The 26,025-nt window shown below is 43.6% G+C and overlaps 1 protein-coding gene across 1 annotated transcript in view; it reads right to left on the bottom strand.

Moving 5' to 3' along the window:
• The window catches only part of ANXA2 (annexin A2), a 44,828-nt gene that overhangs the window by 17,705 nt on the left and 1,098 nt on the right, over window positions 1–26,025 (bottom strand). Inside the window, exons 2-3 of the mRNA XM_028100021.2 lie at window positions 15,536–15,594; window positions 11,999–12,098 (exon numbers count right to left, since the gene is read on the bottom strand). Of these exons, the coding sequence (XP_027955822.1) occupies window positions 11,999–12,098; window positions 15,536–15,583 (148 nt within the window). The 5' untranslated portion in view covers window positions 15,584–15,594. The remainder of the gene's footprint in view (window positions 1–11,998; window positions 12,099–15,535; window positions 15,595–26,025) is intronic.

Below are 26,025 nucleotides of genomic sequence, written 5' to 3' on the forward strand. Positions count from 1 at the left end.
AATAAAAGGAAGACTCTTTGCCATAACTGGATAGGTAATTCCTGGGCGAGAGAGAGAGGAGCTAAGCCCACAACGTCACATACAAATGGCAAACAGCCTGGCCTACAGGAAATCAGGGGAGTCCCCAAGCAACAGAAATGTCAGAACTGTAATGTTTTGAGGCAGAGGCAATGAGCAAACTGACAGGGGAAGTACCCTCAACTCTCAAGCATGTTAGATCAAAATGCATGAAGTTAGATTTTCTCGGTATAAAAATAAGTAACATTTATTTTTGTATTTGTATACTACCAGTACGTTAATCATTTAAGTGCAGCATCTGTAACTTTAGCTCCAATTTTTAGAGTACCAATGTCAACAGAGAAAAACAATTGCTCTATAGGAGATTCGGTTGCAAAGATGTTATTTCAGCATTATATATAGTATCAAAAAATAAAGGGGAAAAAAAGCCCTTATGTCCAATAGGAGTCTGATTAAATAAATGGTCTTCTGTCCAGATAATAGGATACTACAGTCATTTAAAATGATGGCATAAAATATTAACTGACATGGAAAAAATGTTCATGATATACTGTTAAGTAAAAACCAAAACAAGTGGCAAAGCAGTCTATACAGTATAACCCAATTTTTGTAAAATACACGTGCATGTACAAGAAAATAACTAGAGGCCTTTATACTAAAATTTTAATAGTGATCGTGTGAGTGGTAGTATTATGGACACTGTAAAGTCTTCTTTCGTTTGATTATATATACTTTCCAAGTTCACCATAAGGCCATAAAAAGGGTTCTTTACATACACTGTGAATGACATGTAAGTCATTGATCTAGAATCGACTAGTGACTTCACCTCGAGAGAATCCTGGCATGGTTCTAAATGCTTTAACTAAAATAAAACACAATATGCATAACAATTACAACATCTATATAATTCTCTTTGGTTTCTGAAACATCCTAACACAGATTACTTTATTATTCTTCACAACTACCCAGTAAGGATAGGTGTTCTTCTTCCCAGTTTATAGATAGAGGAGCTGAAGCTCGAGAGACTGCAACTATTACAACTCTTACATGTGTAAACAGCTGGCCTGTTTGGGTCTCAGTTTCTACATTTGCACCTGAACAATGACCTCCAGTTCTGCTTCCACGAAACACTAACAGACACAGTCCTGCAAGTCTACACCCACACACGTGTTCTCTCTCTCTCTCTAAATCTTCTATGGATCTAACTTCACGTTAGGAAAACCATTGCTTATAAATGTGTTTCTGCTTTACACTTAACTTTCTTCCTCAAGGGGCACCTGGGTGGCTAAGTAGGTTAAGCATCTGCCTTTAGCTCAGGTCATGATCTCAGGGTCCTGGGACAGAGCCCTGCACTCAGGCTCCCTGCTCAGCGGGGAGTGTGCGGGTGCCTCTCCCTCTCCCTCGGCCCCTCCCCACTGCTCATGTTCTCTCTCTCTCCCTCAAATCAATAAATAACATCTTTAGGGAAAAAGAAAAAAAAAACAACTTTCTTCCTCAAACTGAAAATGCTGAAAACAACAAAATCAATGACATCCTCAAACCTCAATTCTAGTATTTTCTGAAAGCAATTTACCCATAAAAATTATTCTCCCTTGGAAACAAATGCAAAGTTTATGTTTGTGTCAAAATGTGGTTGTAAGCCCACCTGAATCAGAATCACATGGAGCACTTATTAAACACACAGTGCCCTGCACCATACCTGAGATCTACAGACTAAAAGCCTCCTTAGAACTTTGGACCAAGGAAGCAGCATTTCAACCAGCTCCCTGGTCATTCTGTATTTGAGAATCACCAATAGAGATGGATAAGCAAAAGGAATGCTTAGAAATCTGCTTACGTAGAAGACTTTTAAGTCACTTATACCAACTGCTTCTGTGAGGGACAGGGTCGACTACAATTTCAGGAACAGAAAGTGCTTACCTTTGTCCAAATAAACCACGTAAGAAAAAACACCTGACAGAGTTCACTGCACTAACTGCAGTGTAGTCCCACGCTCCTAGTCAGTGAGCCAGCCTTTTGCCTTTCTGTTCACAGCAGCCAACAGAGTCAGAATTCAATCCAATTATTGGAAATCCCCGTAAAGAGCCCGAGTGGTTAACCTGAGTCTCAAGTAGATGGCAGCAACTATGATAGTCTGAGGGAATCTAAACATATTTTACCTAAAGTATTTACCAAGCAAACAGCCTGCTGAGATGCAGCAGCCACCATGCTGGGACCCCTTACACGTGAACAATCGGATCCATTACCAGCAACAACAAAGAAAGGGGAGCTATCTCTGCAAGTGGACGCCCCCTCCCCCTTCTAAGAACCTCACCTAATTAGCTATTTCTCCCATACCATTGTCTGCAAGTTCCAAATGGAACTCGAAGGAGGGGGGGCAAAAATCACGGCGCCCTGGATCAGTTGCCTCATCAAAGCCACTGATGGCATGTCTTGTGTCGGAACACCAGAATACACATTTCTGCCAGTGGGATTTAACCATCTTATCTTCAGAACACTGCCGCTTCCTCTCAATCTGCTATCATAATTGGTGAGGCAGTTTATTCCCGTGGAAAATCGCTCAGTACAGGTTGAAGCTGCAAGGGTCGTCCGGTTACTCACCACTTCTGCCCAGGATGAGGACTGGGCACTCAGCCACCTATGTCAGCACAGTTGTCATCAACAATGCACAGTGAACGCCAGGACACCGGGAAAGCTTTAAATTTAATGAATTTAACATAGGTGCAGATGCCGAGGAGATGAGGCTCTGCCCCTCTGGATTTACACGTTCAGATCTCTTATGTTCAGTGCATAAGGAAGCGTCTGCTGGGCAGAAGGGGCCCAGGGGCTAAAAGAAACTGTGCGGGCAGGGCAAGAGCATAAAGAAAAAAAGCAACAAACCTGAATAAGGTTCCTTTTCCCATACCATTCCTCTTGTGCTTCATGTGGAAAGTCAAAGTAATCTAAGCAAAGGCTCACAATGGGACACAGCGATGTGGGTAGGGGATCCTATGCAATGTAGGTGAGAACACAGTAAGGTCTGTGTTCCAGGCAGATTTTTTTTTTTTTTAAAGATTTTATTTATTTATTTAACAAAGAGAGACAGCGAGAGAGGGAACACAAGCAGGGGGTAGTGGGAGAGGGAGAAGCAGACTTCCCACCGAGCAGGGAGCCCGATGCGGGGCTCGATCCCAGGACCCTGTGATCATGACCTGAGCCGAAGGCAGACGCTTAACGACTGAACCACCCAGGCGCACGGCAGGCAGATTTTTTTTTAAATTTCTTTTCAAAACTGACAGAAGTTAAAAATTTCAAGATTGGTAAGGAACGAAGACACAGATTTACTTGGCTCCTGATGGGAAACAACACAGTAAATTTCGTAAGGATTCATTCCTTTTATGAAAATGGCCAGCAAATCTCACCAGCTAACTACGAAAGTGTTTCCAACAACACTCTTTAGCTGGGGCCTCCGAAAGGTCAGTCACTGTTCTGAATGCCAGTCAACATGAAGCAGTCGGCATACTGCTTAGCTAGAAGACTTTTAAGTCACTTCTACCAGCTGCTCCTGTGAGGTGCAGGGTCGACTACAATTTCAGGGAAAGAAATGCTTACCTTTGTCCAAACAACCCAGGTAAGAAATAACACCTGAAGAGCTCACTGAACACTGACACCTCTGCCAAGTGATACCACAGGGAGGCGCCGCTGACAGCACGGCTCAAGCAGAAAACTCTGGGTTCTCTGGTCCCTTAAACCATCCACCATATTTTTCAAACATAAAGAACACTTGTGGTCTAAAATAATGGTCAACTCCAAAATCATAAAATCAGCCTCCTGGAGTTTCCTCCTCCTCTCTGCGGGTGGAAACCCCAAGTCAGCTCCGCATCTGGCATTCCTCGGAAAATGTGTCTTTATTGTCCATGGCAAGGAACCAAGAGACCATTCTGGACAGGATGCTGACTCACATCTGCCAAGACACACTGACTGCACAAAGAAAATGGATTTCATTTTGTTTGATGAGACTCAGGAGGCCCTCAGGGCATGGCTGACTGGTCAAAAAAAAGAAAAAAGACTCCTTATCTAGATGATGGGAAAAACCATGCCTCAGCTTAGGTTACTGGGGATATGGGTATCAAACCTCAGAAGAAATCATCTGTGCAACACGAAGGTCAGCGGCAGGCCACCGAGAGAGGAGATCCATGGGTGTGGACATGTGGACATATTTTGTTTATTATAATAGCATAGGCTACTCACTTGAATACTTACTATGTGCCAGGCACTTACCAAGTGCTTCACACAACTCTCCCATGTAATTTCCACCACACCTGTAAGAGGTGGGTGTTACTCATCTTCACCCACGAGGAAACAAATACAGATGCTCACAGAAGGCAGGGACATGCCCAAGGTCACACAGCAGTTCACCTGCAGAGCTGGGACGCAAACCAGGATTCAAGACCCAGGTTCACTGCACTGGGCTAGCCAGCCTCCTGGTATAGAAAAGTATCCAAAATTTTAAAATAAGGCAAAAGGAAGCCAGAGTGGCTAACAGGGCCATCCCAGACTGCCTCTCTGGGTTGTGCTCTCACTCAATGAGCTACTTACTACTGTTGGGCACAAGCTCTGTGCGGTTACATGTTAACTTGGAGATTATGGTCCAAAGGTTATGGCTTCAGTGCCCTGTAGGACATTAATGGTCACACTCTTCTCTCAGTGCCTATTAATACCCAGTCTTTCAAATGTCCCTTTGAACTAGTCTTATCTCCTTTGAGTTAAATAAATGTTTGACATGTGTTCATCCCATATCTCTATGTCATGTTGGTACCATTCTGAAATTATACTTTGATACCTCTTCATACCACACTCTTCCAAATTGTTCCTAAAAAGGATTTGGGACAGTAACGTGTCCATATGTCTATAGAACTGGACTTACTATTTAGTGCATACAAACATACACACATTTAATAATCTGTAGATAATGATTTGCCACCCACTAATACTGCATGGCCACTGAAGAGATATCCCAACTGAGGTTTTTTTCAACAGAAAGAGCTAGAAACTCTCTTCCAGGGTTAGCCATTAATAACATGGTGAGACAGGGGCAGCTCCTCCCAACAAGGCTAATGTGCCAACAAGCCATCTGTCTACTGGAAGTGACTTCAGGGACAGAGTGCGTGCACGCGCGCGCACATGCGCGCGCGCGCGCACACACACACACACAGTTGCCCAATGTATCCTTCCCACCATCAGCCACAGTGCTGCCTGGCCTGGAATTCCTGCTCTCGGAGTCACTCCTCGGGATCACTCAGCAGCCATGAGCACTCTGTGTCCAGAGGGTCCCACCAGGAGATGGACATTCACATGGGGGACAGGTGAAAAGGGGGGCATCTAGATTAGTGGCGGCAACAGATGCTTCAGAAATTATGTGGGGCTCAGAACTGTACTATCCAGGCACATTAGTTACCTCCCTGTGCCTTGGTTTCTCACTCTGTAAAACAGATCATGAGAACATTTAGGGGGATGCAGAAAGGTTGGATGGATGGAGTAAATGACTTGGAACATGTCTACTACCTTCTCCACACTCAGCTTCTCTGTCGCGGGCCTGGCTCTTGGTTGTATTCAGTTTGGGGTCAATGAAAATAGAGGGCAATGGGGGCTTGGGGAACACTTCTGCCATTAGCACATATTAGATCACTAGTCTGGTTTCAAGATAACCTGTGGCAGCTGCCTGAGAGATGAGAAAGAAAACAAGCACTGCATGGGGTGGGAGGTGGGCTGGTGAGCCCAGCACCTCCCAAGACGGGCACAGCGCGGCTGTGGTCCTGACTTGCGCAAAGTGTGGTTTAGCTAAGTGCCTAAGAAGAACATTTGGCCCCAAAATCAAATTTCTTCTATTTCCATTCTGCTCTGATCTCATCTCTGCTGAGTCCCTTAGAAAGGATTTCAGTGCCCTCTATTTGGCACCCCGATTGTATACTTCAGTCATCTAGAACCCTGTCTGCCTTCCATGCATAATTATAGTTCTGAAATATTCCATAGGACCAGCAGGAAAACACAAAGTAGGCCAGCATCCAAAATTCAAACCAAATCAAGTTGTAAATGAAGGCTGACATGCAAAATGTAAGCACCATTTTGTGCCCTGCTACTCTATTAGCTTCATGAGACAGAAAATTTTAAAATCTGAACAGAGGCAAGAGGAACCAGCATCCCCACCCTTAACTCAATTGATAGTGAAGAAGTTAATATTTACTGCTTTAGCACTGCTGACACCAGAAAAGAATCTGGTTACTACACCCAGTGTCCCTGGGTGGCAGCGACTGTTGGATTTCCTCAGGGGAAAGAGGTAACAGTCTAAAAAAAAAAAAAAAAAAAAAAAAAAGGAGGAGGAGGAGGGAGAGGCAGGCAGTATACGCTAATGCCTACCATTAGAAAGGCACCAGGGACTCTCTCACCCATGTTTTATAGACTTCTTGGCTCAGGTTTGGCATCTATACACCCATGTAGACAAAGATCATTTTGAAGAAAATCTGAAAATCTGTGCTCAGAGTAAAAGTGGCCATGACTCAGCACCGGTCCCTCTTTGTTCCCAGCAGGGCTGTAAGACGAGAGCTCAGTCAAAAGTAAACTTGATCACAAAGGGAAAGGCCTCAGTGAAGAGAAGGTTCCCTTCCTCCTGTTCCTGTAGAGGAAGGCCTGAGCTGCACGAGCCGCAGGGACCTTTCTCACAAGTACAGTGTTTCTCAGACTTAAGGGTTCTTGTAGGTTTGGGCCCTCTCCCCCCGCCCCTCTTAGAGAGAAGCCACCTTTCAGAGCCAATCTGCCTCCTGGCATCTTCAAGAGAATACACTCCTAATTGCCGTCTCAGCTGAATGAATATTCCTCCAGGTGTACAGGTGAAACCAAAAATACACGTCCTGGCCTGCTTTCCACTGGCGTGGGATGTTTGTATTTTTGGCCATGCTGGAAAACATGGTTCCATTTTAAAAGTATAAGAAAAAAATAAATGCATAAACTTGCTGCAGTTATGCTTCTCTCTCCTTGTGCCTGTAAGAAGGGGGGAAAAAAAATCACCCGCTTCTGCATCCCTTCCGGAGAACACAAATACTGCTAAAATCAAAACTGGCAATAATAATAGGGCAACTCATTTCCCTCCCCTTCTAGAGAGAGAGAGAGAGACCAAAGCTGTATCAGTCTATTGGCACTTACACTAACTCTGGGGTTGTGCTGCTTCTAATTACAATCTATTTTATGTAGTCTGGATTCATCCTTTTCTAATTTAGCTGACTTTCCTTTCTAGTTATTTGGACCCATATGGTAAACCATTCACAGCTGTGTTGTACACTCCACAGTGTATATTTAACCCAAGGCCAATCTAGACCAAGAGACTCCTACAGATTTAAGTCTCAGAAACCTCTTGTCAATTAAGCAATATTACTACTTTTGCATGGCTTTATTCAGTTTATACCTAGACATAAATTAAGGTAAGTAATTGTATGGTCCACCTCAAGCCAGAGTATACACAAAACCACCATGCGTTCGGTTTAGGCAACATACTCAAGAAATACTGAGATCCCTTCAAACTAAAAACAAAGCAGACTTCTGAGCTAAATTCATTTTGTGAAAACAGATCAAAGCTCACTAGGGAACTGTTATCCTTTCTGGCTACTGTCCAGATTCTGGAACTGTCTCTCTGCTGCCTCATCTCAGCAGCCATGTGTCCCCCTTCTCTGTCCTCACCTTGTGTGGTCTAGGATCTGTATGCAATTTGACTGCTATTTACATATAGGTTAAATATTTACTTTTTCACACAGTCTCAGGGGCTGCGTAAATAAGATTAAGTAAGTTTAATGAAATAAAATCCTTGCCCTCAAGGAACTCACATTCTGGTGGGAGAAACAAATCCATACATAAATAACTACAACACAATATGACAAGAGCTGTAAATTACTTACATGAAGCATCTGAGACAGGGACCAAGGAATAATTGATTCTGCCTCCTTCTCAGAGAAAGCGTGAAGAGGCTGTGTATGGGCTCACTCCGAGAGGTGAGTGGGAACCACGTGGGTGTTAGAAGTGGGCTAGCACTCCCACGAGATGGGGACTGCACACCCCTGTCAGAGTAAAAGCTCCAAATAGCCTGGAGATGAAGTTAGAGAGAGAATCTGCAATGGATGAAGCAAGGAGACCCATGAAGAGGACAGAAGCCATGACAGCCCAGGTGAGAGAGGATGTGGCCGAGGGGAAGGAGGAATAATAACTGTTTCCGGTCCTCATGACCAGTCCAGATCTCACGCAGTTCTGCTCCTCCTTCTAATCCCCCCCCGCCCCCCCCAGGCCTGCTCCAGTTTACCACCCTGTTTCAAAGGAACAGAAGGACCCTCCAGACTTGCTCCCGGCTGTCCTTCCTGAGAGCACTCAGACCAACAGGAAGTCCGTGGTCAGTCAGACTGAGCAGGTAACGCCCAGAGAGCTCTGTGCTTGGCACGCGTGGGCACGCTCCTGGGCTACCCTACCTGGGAGGGGGAGGCCCACATGGTCATCTTTTCATGGTCCTTTGGTCTTTGTTTATTATCAGCATTCAAGGTTTACCCTTTGTTTTCTTTGATGTCAAGGAAACAGCAATCACGGAGTATTGTGTTCTTCTATACAGGGCTTGAGACTGGAGTGGAGTGAAGGTGTGGCACAAGCTTCTTAATTACACAATAGAAGGGCTTTCAAACAGGAGGCTAAAATATTAATTAGCTCATTTTTAAAAGTGGTATGAGTTACCTACAAATATCAAGAGGAAGAGGAAAGGGACAAAGGGATGTTACTTTCCCAACTACTGATTTCATTTTTATTTGTAATTACATTTATTGCTTTCCATTTGTGAAGTTGATACATGTCATCACAGAAAATTTGGAAAACACAGAATACGCTGAAAGCACAAGAAAGGAAAAGAATCAGTTTCACAACTGACAACTTTTTAAGGTGAATGCATTGTTAAAATGAACATTCTAAAACTGCGATAGTTGCACAACTCGGTGAACACACTAAAATATTTAATTGCACATTTTATATAGGTAAATTGTACAAATGTGAACTATATCTCAATAAAAATTGTTCATAAATTTTATTTTTCACATTTCACATTCTACAGATACTCTATGTAACACAGAGGGAGTTACCATAACCTATTAAGTCATTCCCCAACTAGCTGGGTTTTTCACTACCATAACCAATTGCTGATATAAACATCTTTGGTACACTGAGCTCTATATGAGTATCATTTTCTTTCTCCTCAATAGTTTCCTAGAAGGATTTAAGGTTCCCAAACATACTAACAACCCAGAAATTATTTTATAAGACTAAGAGAATTAACTCCAGAAAACTCAGTTACTCTCTACAATTACTAGGCACCAAAAATAAGTAAGTGGTCCTAAGTGAAAGTCACTAGGCATTAAGTCTGAAGAGAAGATAGGGCACCTAAAGCTGGGCCACAAATATGACATGTATCTGATATCAACAGCATCACAACTGCAAAATGTTTTTCATGTCTGAAAATAACTTATGGCAACGGAAAGAAGTCCAATCCTCAACAGGTGGGTGGCACAACACCGGGGTGTTTAAGAACACAGGCCTGGGGTTGGACAAAGTTGTTCAAATCCCAATTTGAACCAAGGCCAAGAAACCTGGACCATGTTAATCCTAAACTGTGTCACCCACAAATTGGAGAGGATATAACACTACATCAGGATGAAGCTGAAATTCACCTAAGAAGAACATTCCTAAAGCGCTTGGTGCAATGCCTTCCCATAATGAGCACTCAATAAATAGTGGCAACCAGGATCATGGTGATGTCAGCTGCTTTTGACCAAACTGGAATGCGGGAATCCAAATCTAAGCCCTCCAGACGTCTCTGTTTAGAAACTACAGTATTTTCCGATTAACTCAGAAAGGGCCTGAAGGTATTTTTATTACCATGGGAGTTTCAGCTGTGACTAGAACTCATTTGCGCAATCTTTACATTCCAGGGCGCTTAAAAGCTTTCTCATGCAAGGATGAAAGCAGCCTTTGTCGAACTTGTGAAAGGCACCTTCTTCGTCAGATAACTGTGAGGTGAGTTAAGCGTGTTTCTGCAGTGGCGTGTTCGGAAACCCCAGGAATGTAGACACACCCAAATAGTGAGGTAGGGTGAGTTGTAGGAAAGTGGGTCGTGCGCATGTGTATGTGCACGCTCGTGAGTGTGTGTGTGTGTGTGTGTGTGTGTGTGTGTGTGTGCGCGCGCGCGCCTGCATCTGAGTGTGTGTTGAGATAACACATTTTGAGCACCGTCTACATGGCAGGCACCACTTCATACTTCCCAACTGTGTGAGGTGGAACTTTGATTAGCCCTACTTTGTACGTGGAAGCTGAAGCTTAAGGAAGTGAAGTGTTTTTCCGGAGTCGGCTAGCTGGGAAACGAGCGGCAGAGCCAAGACGCGAAGAGCCGTGATTGCGCAATCTCTCATCCACTACACCCCGGCTCCACCAAAGAGAACGGTCTGTGGTGAGATAAGCCTGCACGGTTTAGTCTCATTTTCTGATTAGTGACTTCCTGACTTCTCAGCCTGGCCTTTGACAAGTATAGTCATTTGAAAGCCTCAATAAAAGAAGACTTTTGAAAGGTCTGATTGGGATGCTTCCTTATTCTCCCTCCAGCTGTCCGGGCAGTCATTCTGGGAGGTACCCAGTGTCCCCGGGGAGCGTGAGGCTGCTTTAATTTGATGCAAATCTTTGTGTCCTGTCAGAGCCACAGGACGTAAAAGGTCTTTCTCCTTTCCGTCCTATCTCTGGAAACAAAGTCACCAGTTTCTCCAAGCGTTTTGGGAAAGATGGCGATGTAATTTATCCCGCAAAACAAAACAATTCTGAGAGTGAAAAGGGGCACAATCAGTAAATAATGCAGACATAAATAAGCCAGGAATATGATCACCCCGGTTTTAGGTTCCTAGGGAATCCCGGTTCAGGTTCCCAGTCTGTCGGTGACCTGCATGTGAACTGTACAAGTGTGTTTGTCAGTAAGTTAAAACACTGTACTTCCAAGGGAAGACTGTCCGTGGCTCTTCAGCAGAGGTATGAACCAGCATCTGCTCTGGTTGCTGGGGCAGGTCTGCATCTCAATCTAGCCTCACGGTGAAAGAAGGGCTTTGTCCAAAAGGGGAAAAAGTACGGTGAATCACAAGCCTCACCACAATAATCACAATGTCCCAGGGACTCGGGGGATGGGGCAAGCCCAAAGACACACTCTTCATTAACATAAGCCAAAGAGTCTGAACATTAACTTTTACAGACACAGAAAACAGCACAACGATGGCCCGGACAAGTTCTTACTCACCCCCACCCAATTAAATGCTTTATCCGCTTTATTTCCAAGGGAAGTTCTTATGCCTTCCGGCCCTCTCTTACTCATCCTGGAACTCGAGGAAATACACTCATTCTGACACCTCTTCTAATTCAAGGTCCAGGTCTAAGGAGTGGTGTAACTAATAGGGTTAAAAAAAATAGTCTGAGTTTTTTGTTCATTAGATCTAAAAGCAAATTAGTACAATTTTTCCAACAAATGTGTTGAAATACAGGGGGATACAGGACCAAAAAAAGCCAGTTTGGGATCACCCTGACCAACCTCTTCCTTATAAAAAGAGGCACAGAGGCTTCCAAGTGAAGAGCAGAGCCCAAACACACATCCAGGGAATCAGGCCTCCTGCTCTCAGCTGAGGCCCGTTCCCCTGTTACTACGCTCCTTGGTTAAAATACTTTCTCATGTTTTAAGTCTTCCCTCCAAAGAGAGGAAGGAAGAGGAAGAGAGAAAGGAAAGGATGAAGGGAGGGAGGGAGGGTGGGGTGAGATGCGGAAGGTTTAGACCCACTCCATTAAAGCTCGAGCACAATTTCAAATGACTAGTAAATGGAGATTTGAGGGAGAATGAAGAGACAACTAAAAATGCCTCAGTCATTGTCAGCCTGACAAGAGGACAAATGTCACCTACCTTTGGTCTTGATGGCCGTTTCAATGTTCAGAGCATCACGCTCAGCATCAAAATTGGTGTATGCTTTGACCGACCCGTACGCACTTGGGGGTGTGGAGTGCTGAGGTTAAAACACAAACATACTCAAGTCATACACATTTAAAAGCCTCCTGCTGAAATATCCCCAAAATAGATTTTTTTCTATTGTTTCTTTACACAATTCAAATCATTCATAGACTAGGTAACTAGGTAAGTATTAATGTGCCATGACACAGAGAATAAGAAACTTCATTGTCTCTAATGAGAATTCATCTTCAAAAGCTCAGCTAGTTTAGAAAATGCTGTTTGTATTTTCACTTATCCTACCTCTAGTGCAAGCTCCAAAGCAGACAGCCCAAAGCTGGGCACTGGAAACCACCATTTATCCGGGAAGGCTTTGAAGAGCATTAAACTGGGCCGGCAACAATTTGAAACAAGCCGAAAACGTGGAAATGCCTGAATGCCAAGTGTGTTTAGCCAAGTTTTTGCTACAGGCATCTGAATTTCCACTGGGCCTGTATCACTGAGCGCACAATTCTTTAAAATGCAAATGTATAACTTGTTTGTCTGCTTGTTTCAGACTATCAGGTAAGTGAGGGAAGCCCGGGCACCAAGGCAGTCAGGCCTCCTGGCCCACATCCTCTTTGTGTTCGCTAAGTTCCTGCTTCCCGCTCTCTCCTCGGTCCTCTCCTCTGCTGTCTGTAACATTATGCTTTTAACCCTATGGCTACCACCCTTCCTATTTCTTTAAAAAAAAAAAAAACTTTTTTGTGGGGCACCTGGGTGGCTCAGTTGTTAAGCCTCTTACCTTTGGCTCAGGTCATGATGCCAGGGTCCTGGGATCGAGCCCCGCATCGGGCTCCCTGCTCCGCGGGAAGCCTGCTTCTCCCTCTCCCACTCCCCCCTGCATGTATTCCCTCTCTTGCTGTCTCTCTCTCTCTCTCAAATAAATAATCTTTAAAAAAAATTTTTTTTCCCTTATTGCCTTTTAAACCATACTCTCTTCCTTTTCCAATGCTTTTCAAAACCCATTACCTTGCCTGATCTGATGGACCCATTTCCATCCCACCCCACCACCCCAGATTGATGTAAGGACAGTAGTATGTGTCTACATCAGTTCTTCTATCCAAAGTGTTAATTAATTACTCTTCTTCCTTGAGAGCTCTTACAGCTTCCCTCCTCCCTGCTACCCGGTCCCAAAGCATAGGGCAGGCAAAAGAAGATGGACAATGTGGTTTAGGTTGTCAGTGGAACCATCCACCTCCAACACCAAGATTCGTCCATCCACGACCTCCCCCGAGTACATAATGCCCATCGTAATGTGATGATTTTTGCCTTAGCTCAGTTTCTGGGGAGAGTCAGAGTCTGAGGTGCCCTGACTTACCTCTCCACCCACAGGCAACACATTATGAGACATCCCAGCACCCATTTCATTTGGTTTTATTAGGAGTGCGATCATATGTAAGTAACTAAGATGACATCCTCTCAAATGTTTCCCAGGGCAAACCAGAAATCTAAGTTCAGGACTAGACAGAGTATTTCAAAATGCACTTGGGACCATCTTGGCCAAATAGTGAATCCAGTTAACATTTATAACTCTGAAGCACAGTGGATTACTAAAGTATTTTCCATCTAATTTTACTGAACTTTCCAGTAAGATTACACCAATGGAAATGGAACATACATTTAGGCAAAGGTAAGGACAAAGGGTTATTCTGAAATGCTGTATTTGTTATGGTGGCTACAAAATTGTGGATGGAAATCTAAGAAAAACATTTCCCTATTTATTAACAATGCCATCAATTATTTACAAAGGCAGGCAGTCTGGTCATTGAGCCATATCACATATACGGCTTCATTTCCTAGACGCTATGTCGTTTTATTCCAAAAACAACAGTGAGTAGGGAAAGTTTTGCATACCTTTTATAAAACTTCTAGAAACAAAACTGAATGGATAATTTAACCTATTATCTATAGAATCCACTTGTCTGAAAATCAAATTATTGTGGAAAAGTGTTTTTTTTCTTCCTCCAAAATATGGGGGAAAGTATGACATTTTCTATTGCAGTCCCATCTCTCCAAACAGAGAGATGCATTATACTAAAGTAACTTCAAAGGCTACACGAAAAGCCCTTTTCTGAAATCTGATACTAAAAACAATCTAATCATCAGATCCATTAAGAAAAAAAAATTATTGGGGCGCCTGGGTGGCTCAGTCGTTAAGCGTCTGCCTTCACCTCAGGTCATGATCCCAGGGTCCTGGGATCGAGCCCTGCACCAGGCTCCCTGCTCGGCGGGAAGCCTGCTTCTCCCTCTCCCACTCCCCCTGCTTGTGTTCCCTCTCTCGCTGTCTGTCAAATGAATGGATAAAAATCTTAAAAAAAAAAAAAAAAAAAGAATTATTTAGCTCTTGGACTTGTCTGGACCTCAACATGCAGCTCCTAAGTGTTGCCAACAACAGTGTGCACAAGTTCCATGAGGAAAGATTAAAAATATACAGTCTCTATAGTCCATACAACCTGTGTTCGCATATACGCAATCTACCTGAACATTTGATGGCAAGCACCAGAGATAACAGAGGGTTCTGTACCACCTAATCCAAACTGCTGTCAAGTGACTTTTGAGTGCTTCTGTGTATTTCAGTTTCCCCCGTAAGAGCATATTTTGCAGTATCTGCAAGATATGCCTATCACAAACCAGTGCTACTGCTGAGTTTTTGTAAAAGCCATTTTTGCCAAGATGACCGGAAAGATGTATGGTACTATTAGATATTTTTACATATTCATAATTTATATTCTACTTGATTTTAGAAGTATTTGCAACTTATAATTTCATACAGTTTAAAAAATTTTTAACTGTAAAACAAAGCAGATGCATCAGAATTTCCAGGTTCACTTATTTCCTGTGAAAGACAATTAGATACAATTCTGAGCTCCCTGATAGCCAAAGCAAAAAAAGGAAACATGATGAATTAGAATATTTTCTTATTTAGCTAAAAACAAAACAAAACAAAAACACACAACACACACACACACACATATTCTAGTTCTTCTGGAGAAAAGAAATTAAAACAACAACAACAACAAACATGTAAGTCCTTGTCTAGGACACTGTAAGAAGTCCAAAATGCAAGGATCATTTTTGATAGGGCTGTAGCTTATGCCAATCATTAATAAAATGCCAGGGTATGACATTAAAACTCAAGTATCATCATGACAATTACTACCACTGACACACTAAGTATATAACAGAATAAAGCTCCAGCCACCCCAGTGTCACTAATGCCTGTCCAATTTTAATGTGATGCTAAAGAAGTTTCTAGTGCCATAACATTTCTGTCAAATTGAACTACTACTGGGAACAGTACAAGTAATGGGGAAGAAAAGTGGAACAAAGAGTGGGGAATGATCGTCCAAATTTGTCCGTGTTGTCCTTAGACGTACAAGGAAAGAGAGTAGCACAGTTATCCAAAGATGTCTAATTTGCAAAAATTACACAAAGTGAAAATGATATACTCACATCACCCTCCAAGCTGAGCTTGCAGAGAATTTCGTGAACAGTAGACATTTTGAAGGAAGCTGGGGGGAAAAAGTACAACAAAAAGTATTTATGAAGAGGCTTTCCTTTCCCCTGAAGCGCAGTGATCCATTATACTAATCTCTATTTCTTGGACCATTTCATCTAAGGATAGTAGAGTAATTTTTGCAAATAGATGCAATTCCTATCTTATGATTGGGCAAATTAAAGCTGGGAGATGGTTTTTAGGTTTCGGATGGACTACAGAAGGAGCCAGTCGGGGCGCGCCTGGGTGACTCAGTTGGTTAAGCATCTGGCCTTCGGCTCAGGTCATGATCCTGGGGGTCCTGGGATCAAGTCCTGCACTGAGCTCCCTGCTCAGCAGGGAGTCTGCTCCTGCCTCTCCCTCTGCCTGCCCCCTCATGCTCTCGCTCTCTCTCAAATAAATAAATAAAATCTTAAAAAAAAAAAAAAAAGACGAAGAAGTAGCTAGTCTTTTCATGCTCTGTGTAAAGAGAATGCTGGGAGACTGATTTGTGAATACAAAAACAAAATGCTCCCCAAGGCTCATGCAACTTGTTCGAACAGGATAAGACTGAATCTTCCATTTCTCATGAAAAGTGATAAGCTTGTCCAACAGAAGCCACTGCTTCTGTGTTTCTCACCAGTAATTTACCCCATTGAAAAGGACCTGAAATCAATAGCATTTGCACACTGGCCCATTCCTAAACAGAACCTTTATTACTATCCATGATTTTCTTAGCTCACCAATGCTTACAAGATATGCAACTGTTTATGAAAAAGACCATGAACAGATTTTCTGACATTAACTCATTCCAGAAAAGACTGATCCCTTGTATTTAAGATTCAAAAGGGATGAGATGAAGTCGTCTTCCAGTTAATACACTTAATCGGGCAGTGACACTAGGCTGATGAATTGGCTTTCCAGCTTTGCAATCACAAGTTCTTGGAATTGATATACCAATCTCGGCCAATGAAGAGTGCCCAAGTAGCAGGAAATTCATTTCAACTGAGACAAGATGGGTCATTCAGCAGCATCATCCCCAAAAGAAGGAAAATAGAGCAGAGCTGTAATCTGAAACAGCAGGATCGACATCTGATTTGAAGTAACTCCTGCTTTGGTCTCTTTGCTTAATATTCTTTGATCAAAGAAATTATGCCCATGCAAATCCAGCTTTCCATTTTCCCAACAGTTTGCATGGTCTAAATATTTTCATAAAACTGGCTTGGAGGAAGTATTTAACACAGACATTTGCTAACTTATCAGAACACTGTGGACTAAGCAGATTCTAGGCTCTGTGTCGGGTGGAGGTGGGGGAATGTAAGAAGATTTGCCTTTATTTGTGTTTATGGAGATCCTTCTGCAAGATTTTCATCCTGAGCTCTCTCCTAGACCACCCCTCGCTCTTCGTGATTACAGTATAGTTTTAAGCATGGCAAAAAGAAAATCAAAGCTATTCCAATTACCCCACACTCCCACAGCTCTCAGACACCCCCACCCCCGAATATGTCCCGTGGCTGGGATGTAATCCTGACTGTAAAAGGTCTTGCTCTATAAATACAACTGTGCTACATCCAGACAATGGAATATCATTCAGAACTGAAAAGAAATGAGCTATCAAGCCATGAACGGACATGGAGGAATCTTACAGGCATATTACTAAGTGAAAGAAGCCAGTCTGAAGGGTTACATACCACATACATAGTATGATTCCAACTATATGACATTCTGGGTAAGGCTAGACCATGGAGACAGTAGAAGGATCAGTGGTTGCCAGGAATTAGAGGGAAAGGAGGAAGGGATGAAGAGGTGGAGCACAGAGGAGTTTTAGGGCTGTGAAACTACTCTGCATGATACTATAACGGTGGATACATGCCATTATACATTGGCCAAAACCCATAGAATGTACCGCACTAAGAGTGAACCCTAATGTGAGCTATGGGCTCTGAATGACAGCAATCTATCAATACAGGTTCCTCGGTTGTAGCCAATATACCACTCTGGTGTGGGAGGCCATGCATCTCTGTAACTGGGCTGTCCAATACAGCAGCTACCAGCCACACGTGGCTATCAAGCATTTGGAAAGTGTCTTGTCCAAACCGAGATGTGCTGTACGTGGAAACTACACACTGGATTCTGAAGATTTAGCATGAGCAAAAGACTATAGAATTTCTCCGTTTTTTATATTGATTATCTATTGTATTTATGACATGTTGGGTTAAACAAAATAAATTATTTAAATTTAATTTCACCTGTTTCTTTTCCCTTTTTTAATGTGGCTGCTAGAAAATTTACAATTGCATATGCAGTTCACATTCTATTTCTGTTGGGCAGTGCTGGTCGAGAGGCTCCCAGGGTGCCACGATCCAATCCTAGACCAAAAACATCTGCAGTAGCCGGGTCATGTATTTCTCGTCAGGACAGACAAGTTTGAGTCTGTCTTGATCGAGCAAGAAATATCCTACTTCTGGGGCGCCTGGGTGGCTCAGATGGTCGGGCGTCTGCCTTCGGCTCAGGTCGTGATCCCAGGGTCCTGGGATCGAGCCCCACGTCGGGCTCCTGGCTCGGCGGGGAGCCTGCTTCGCCCTCTCCCTCTTTCTCTCCCTGCTCGTGCTCTCTCTCTCTCTCTCTCTCTCTGTGTCTCAAATGAATAAATAAAATCTTTAAAATATATATATATATATATATATATATATATATATATATATATATATACACACATCTCCTACTTGGGCCAAGAAATATTCCAGAGGGTCTCATCAGTATCCATCAGCCTGAGAATCACCAAAGCGGAGATGAATTCCATAGCACACCACCCACCCAATCCTGACCTTGACCATCACCCCTGAGCCTCGTCAGAACTGCAGCAGGTCTGCAGTGAGGGGTAAACTGTTGTCATCTGCCTTACAGAATTCTAGTCCCCACTGTAAATGGCTAAGAAATAAAAATGCCACAAAAAAGCAAAACCCCAAAGAGAGGATCGGTAAGTCAGACTTGCAAACAGAATTGTTTCTGCTCACAAAGAAATGTGGATTAAAAGTCCACTTCATTCTTCAATCAGGTGCCTCAACACGGGTTCTGCTGTTTAGGGAATCTCGACCACAGAGGCACAGTAAGTTTTTGTTGTACAGTTCTTCCAAGCTGCCTTTCCAGCCCTGAGCACTGGTTTTGCAGACAGCTGCCGAAGCTTGTCTCACATGGGACCCTCGTCACTGTACAAGCAAAGACAATCTGATATACACTCTCCATTCCTGTTAATTCTTCTCCCACAGCTGCAACACACTGAGGAGAGACAGAAAATCGGGGTTTTTAAAGGCCCCACAAATCTTTCTTTCCGTCTTATTGTCCACAGTTGTCCTGTTCTTTCATCACTCAACCCCACATGCTACTATCAATTAAATTCCTACACATCATCTCGTCGAAATAGTTCAAAACCCATCCTTCAGTAGCCTTCTTTTATTCCAGCTAAGGCCAGCCCTCAAAGATTGGCACAGAAACCCAGCCTCAGCGCCTTCTATCTACTCCCCCAGCAAAAGTGGACTTGAGCCTAACAGTTACTTGCTTCTCCCCAAACGCTGTACTCCTTTCATCCACAGCGCCCTGACCCCTGCCTCCCCCCATCGCCTTACCTTCACCTCTCCTTTTCCTTATGGAGGCCGTGCCCATTCCTGAAATCACCACTGCTCTGGCCTCTGCTCATGGGCTGGCTGTAGCTGCCATCCCATAGGCTCTCTCCCACCTTCCAATGCCAAAAGCACTTTCTGGCGGCAGCAGACTTCTTTGCTGAGCACACCGTACTGAGTTCCCCCATGTACCCAGTATCCAAATGGCAAGTGCCTAAGTACAATTCAAAGCAGCAGGGGATATCTTTTACCTCATCTCCCTCACAGCGTCCTGGTCCCCCACAAATTTAAGAGGGCCTCTGCACACTCCAGGGGCTAAGTAAACTTTCAGAATCAAGTTGGTATTTGGCATAATTAACATTTACACTTGTATTATTTATAACCATTCTGCAGAAAAAGCAAAAATGTCACAATAACCACAAAAGAATCTCCATGAAGCTTACTATAACTCTGTGCAAGCTGTTTTGTATCCAATAAATATTTCCTATTTTATGCAAGCTTAATGGCAAACAACTTTCACCTTCCAAATAAAATACGGCCCTCGTGTCTTCACTACATCTGATCCCCAAACAACTTTCACCTTCCAAATAAAACATGGCCCTCGTGTCTTCCCTACATCTGATCCCCTGGCAATGCAGTCATTTTGTGGAGGACTGGTTAGCCTCTAGAAGAAACAGTCGGCTTTGCCACTCATAACATTTGTTAAAACATCAGCTTAACATAGTACGTTTGACTAATGAGAACACGTCAGTGCAGTGCTACCCTTGAAGGCAGGAAAAGAAAGTCTTGGTAGGGCTACTGCTGGTTATAAACACTGGTAACCTTCGAATAATCAATCAACAAACCCCTGACAAGCACACACTCTTGGCTTGCAGGCACACCCTCCCACAGGGCTCTCCAGCTCTCTTCTCGTCTTGCCCCAGTGAGACACTTGAGGCGATAGCCCAGATTACTCAGCTAATGAGAATCCAGGCAGGGCCAGAATCTGGGTCATCTTGACTCTTTGGTCTTCACCCTGGTGGCTTTCACAATGGTTCTCCATTCCAAAAGATGAAGACTCAGAGAGAAAGATAAAAGTAATAGGAGTGAGATCAGCTAAGAGATTAACGGTGAGGCACTGACAGGTTTGAGAAGGGCCATTACCCTGGAAGCTTCCAGCCAGACAAACACGGGGGAAAGGCTGGGGAGAAAGAATGGAGGAGAATGTCCGTCCCTGGGTGTTGGGAGAACCAAGAGGACAAGTTTAAAACAAGCCATGTCTACTATAGTGCCCTGTGGGGGGCCTAAAATACTGGTTTCTGAGTGGTGCAAATTTAAGCGTGGCTGTGGAAATAGAAGCGAGCCTGAAAGTCAAAGTGATTTGTTCCCCGATACTCATCTCATCTGTTCACCACATTTGCTCTGGAGGCTGAATTTTCTTACTGAAAGCAGGAGCTCTGCCTTAATTTACCCAGTGCTTTGAGAATAAAATGAGGTCTATGAGCCATGTGACAATTCCACCCCCACTGATTCCTCATCACAGTGTAAAATTCTTAAGTGTGTTAAGAACAGAACAACCACTCCTTTCCTGGCAGACTTCTTACAGAACATGAAAATGGCAGTCTGCATCACTCTTTCCAGCACTTCGACCTCACCCAGATCTCCAACTGGTTTCAACTTGTAAAAAAAAAAAGAAGGGGAAAAAGTCAGCAAATTCAATCTGTTGATGAGTAGTATCTGCACACACCAGTACCTTCCATTCCCAGGGAAGGGCTGGCTGACTAGACAAGATCATTAAAACGGCCCTTTATTGGGCATTTTTTTTTCCTTTATGAAAATAACTAGCGGGGCACCTGGGTGGCTCAGTCAGTTAAGCATCTGCCTTCCACTTAAGTCATGATCTCGGGGTCTTGGGATCAAGCCCCACATCTGGCTCCCAGCTCAGTGGGGAGATTCCTTCCCCTCTCTCTCTCTCTCAAAAAATACATAAACCTAAAAAAAAAAAAAAAAAAAAACAACTAGAGAGGTACAGAGACACTTAGTAAAAGAATCATACCCACTTCAAACTGGTTTGAAATAATTCACCACTGGGGTGAGAATGGACTCACTCGTTCCTCGAAGCCACCCACCCCCCCGCCCCGCTGCCACCGCCATGAAGGCAACAGTTTTCTCCTCTGGCCTTGAAAATATTAATGAATGAAGACTGTTAGCCACCTGACTGGAAAAGCCCTTGGAGTACAAAGCTAGACATTAATGAAATCTGTGCAGCCGTTGAAAAACATTTACATTTAACGTAGGACTGTCTTTAAAAGATACTTAAAAGTTTGTCCTTTTTTTAAACTCTACCTATTTTTTTTTGTCTTTTATTGTTTCACTTCAAACACACGGTAATAAAAACAGTACAAGTGAAACAGATTTAACTTCTTCCCGAAAAAGGAAAGTAAAACAAAATTTGCTAAAGAGTTGAGACAAAGCAAACCCACAAGTCAACACTTTGCAAACAGCAAAAACAAGCTTCTACTGAAATGAATTAAGAACCAGCTCCAGAGAACCCAAATACTAATTCGCACAAACAAACAAACAAAAACATGTTGAGACAGGGCTGGTCTGCACAGCCCAATCTGAAATCTGGGCACAATCCAGCAGTTTCGTGGACACACCCACTTTACAGTTTAAACGCGGTGTTGGTATGTTACCACAAAACACAGCCCTAGCAACCATGCTGAATCAATCAGGAACCGGATGATACAAACAAGGATTTTTAAAGTGAAAATGTGTGGGGGTGGCAGTGCAGAGGGTTGGGTTTCCCCACCAAAACCTTCCCTGTGCAGAGTTCCTGGTCTAAAGGACCAGTCTGGAATTTTAAACCAAAAGGGGGCGGGGGGGAGGTTGCAGGAGTGGGATTGGTAGTTGAATCCATATTGTGCTCCGTCTACTCCTCACCCCCCAAAGCATTTTTTATTCAACAGAACTTTCCTGAAAACACATCCTTTTCTCCTTGACTTTATGGTCTTGATCAATGCCTGAGTCACAAGGCCAAGTCATCCTGCAGAAAGCCTGGAATTGTGCCCAGTGGCCTCGATCGAACTGAACAGGACTGACAAAATAGCACTTGCCCTGGCTTATACCTTTTGCTACCTGATCTGAATCAATGTGTATTTGTTTGCTGCCTATAGACTTACATGGCAGCCTCTTGTTCTCAGAGTTTCTCTTGTCAGTTCCTGGTCATGGGTTTGGAGTGGGTGGAGAGACTGGCAGGAAGAATGAAGTCAGCTGGCATGGGACACTTTTAGGGTTGGGAAATCAAGGTCTTTTACAGCTACAGCGCAATGTCAACGTTTTATGGCCCACTTACTGTGTTTCTAATGGAGACCTGGTGCCTACAGAAAAAGCCTGAACGGGGAGCCTGGGTGGCTCAGTCAGTTAAGCCTCTGCCTTCGGCTCAGGTCATGATCTTGGGGTCCTGGGATCGAGCCCCATGTCAAGGCTCCCTGCTTGGCTGGGAGCCTGCTTCTCCCTCTCTCTCTGCCTGCCACTCCCCATGCTTATGCTCTCTCCATCAAATAAATAAAATCTTTAAAAAAATAAAATTTAAAAAAAAAGAAGAAAAGAAAAAGCCTAAACTTAGCCTTCAAGATCTCCCACACTTTGGACTTTACCTCCCTTTCCATAAATATCTCCTACACAGCCGCGCGTGTGCGTGTACACACACACACACACACACACACACACACACTGCAGTGACACTGGGCAGTCATTCCTCTCTAAATACACTCAGCACAGTTCTACCGCCTCTAGGCCCAGGTTCCCTGGAAACACGCAATCTTGATCAGCTGACGTCCCTCATGAGACTTCAGGATACAAAAAATACTGTACTTTTTCTCCTGCACCTCTCCCTGCTCTGTGCTCCTGTCTCGGTGTGTCTGTGAAATAGCAAAAATGAGTATATAGAGGTGGTCTTCCATTTTATCTGCCCATAGGGTTTCTGTCACATTCACTTCTGTTTCCTTATAGGTCTGAGCGCGGTGCCTACCAAACAGTAGGCGCTCAATCGCATATATGGACGGTTTACACACACGTGGTCTTTCCATATCATTATGGCTTCTTTTTCAATGCACTCTTGCTCCATTTTCTTTCTCTCCCTCAGACTGAACATCCTAAATGCAGTTCCAGTTCCATACAATCTGGGCTGGATGCTTAAGCTGCCAGCTTCCTTGCACATCTTCACAAAGCCTGGCAGGTCACTTCACGGGCAGCCTCTTCCTCATCGTGATAGACAGCCCACTCCTACCCCAGCACCCCACCTCTGTACTGCCAGGGCTGCCTGGGTCCTAGCTCTGTGCCCTGGATAACATGCAAATGTAACCTACATCTTCTAGGGCACTTGGAATGCAAGGAAGGAGCAGAAAGGAGGAAGAACTTGCAAGTGACCTTGGGACTCTGATTTCCTCTGAGCTATGAGTGTGTACACTGGGTGTGGCAGGGAGACAAAGAGCAAGGACCCCAGGTCACAGCCACTCCCCTGATTCAGAACTTTACACACCGAACCTGGGATTAGAACTCAGACTACTTGGATGTACTGACTTCTCTCTGACAAGACTGAGCGCAGACGTCTTCAAGCTTCAGGGTGTACCCTAGAAGGGAGACTCAGAGGTACTCTCGGTTTGGATCCACCCAAAACAAGCCTGGGCATCTCCTGACCCCTACTGCTGACCTGCTTCCCAACAAAGTAGACAGAGCCTGCCTCTGGCAACAGAAAGAAAAGGGGAGGAAAGAATTTTTTTTAAAAGAACTGGAATTTCCTGATGTAGCCTCTGACTAAAATAGGGTGTGGCACCAGGGAAAATGAGGGAGGTAGATTCCCCTGTGCAAAAAAAAAAAAAAAAAAAAAGGAGCATTCCATTTCTATTTAATTCTCACAATAAAATCCGGAAGGCAGGTTAAGTCACAGTAACTTTAAAAAACCCTACCACAAGGCAGGCTAAATACGACATTCAGATTTGTGGAACAGCTAGGTTAAAGGGGAAATGAGCCCCTGCCAAGTTTGGAAACTAAAATATTAATTTGGGAAAATGTAAGGTTCAGAATCCAATTACTGTCTATACGATTCACTTATTTGCTCTATTTTTTTCTCTCCTCACCAGACTTCAAGTCTAAAGAGCAGGTTTTTGGTTTTGTTTTGTTTTGTTTTGTTTTTCAGTCTGTTTTGTTCACTTTTGCATACCCAGTACCTCTATCTGCGAGTAGAACAGGATAGATGCTTAATAAATATTGTGGAATGAATAGATGTTCAAAGCAGCCCAGTAGAGACGGACTCCTTGAGACAGGGCCACTCTCCATTAACAAAAAAATGCCTCAGCAGGCCACACAGCCCTGCACGAGGCTCATGAGTGTGTCAGTGCAAGATCCCAGGCCCAACGGTGCAGGATGAGCCTAGAGCCCCTAAAATCAATAGCAATTATAGAAGGATACCTACCTGGCCAGGAAAACTACTTAAGTCAGACATTAGTCAGGACACTAATGGCCGTGACATCCAGCCTAATGTCAATCAATACAGTACTTTAATAGCTCAGAGACACAAGATGTTAAAATACTGAGACACAATCCAAGAACAAGCACCTAATCAAAGCCAGTGAGTAAGCAGGATTTCCTGGGCATTTGCCATAGGCAGTCCACTTGGCACTGCAGGAAATTACAAAATCCAGGTCTCCAAATCGGGAACTCTTAACTAAAGAAATGCACATCGATGGTCACACCCTCGCACTACAGATGTGACAATACACTTTCGGAGAAACCCTTGAAGTTTTTAGATAATCGACAGACTTGGAAGAAGGGAGGGAAGTGCTAAGCAGGAATGTCTTAACAACACTGGCCAGCGGACTCCTCCCCGGAGTTTGCCTCTGAAGCTGGCCTCATCGGAGATCCTTCACAATGCCTGAATGTTATAATTATGTGGCTCCTTAATTCCATGGCCTCTAATTTCATAAAGCACAGATCTGTTTAGGTTAACAAGGTTTTCTTGGTTTTTAAATAATACAACTCTTCTGTGCTGCTGAGGATTTCAGGACCACCAACCGTACCTAACTTAATGGATATTGATTTGATTTCCTAGTCTCCAGCTGGGAGTAAGTACACTGAAATAGGAAGGAGGGACAGCAGCAGAAATGGATAAGCCTAATGGCTTTTATAATATGTCAGAGAAGAGCGATGCTTAGGACACAGGAGGAAGGTGGAAAAAACAAAGTGGGGGGAGGAACAAAGATACAATTTTCCAATTAAAATAATCAGGGTCATTCTTAAAACCAAGGAAAGTTCCAGAATAATATTTCAATGATTTATTCTTCCTACCCACATACCCTCATCCTTTATCCTCCCACCTTTCCTCCTCACTTTTACCCACCCCCCACCACCAAATTAAGCACGTACTATCAATACAGTACTTAGATACAGTGCACGTTAAGTAGGGGGCACGTTAAGCAGGGGTTTCTGGGCTAACCTGGGAACCTAAACAGCTTTATAACATTGTTTCAGTGAGAAAGTACGTTCTGCATTCCAAACCACCAAGCTCCAGACCAGCACAGTAGCACATATTTCTGGACAGAATCCATCAGTAGAGTTAGTCTGAGCTCAGGGAACAGGCTCCTGGACTCTAGGATCTTAAGGCTCTAGGTAAAGACCCAGTGTGCACCCATGAGGCCCCCGCTCTTTTACAGATTCAGAACACCCACAGCTTAAAAAGGGCAAATCTTAACATAAAAGTGACCATCTGCATTGGTACGGCACCTAGTGTTTTCAGTGTGCTTTACATACTCATTTTTGAATGAACATGTTTTTTGAAGTCTTCCATAATAACTGTGTAGGTGGAGGTA

The sequence above is a fragment of the Eumetopias jubatus genome, unplaced genomic scaffold (genome assembly GCF_037043125.1).
Source record: "Eumetopias jubatus isolate StellerSeaLion01/CBP00866 unplaced genomic scaffold, mEumJub1_p1.0 scaffold_7, whole genome shotgun sequence".
NCBI lineage: Eukaryota > Metazoa > Chordata > Mammalia > Carnivora > Otariidae > Eumetopias > Eumetopias jubatus.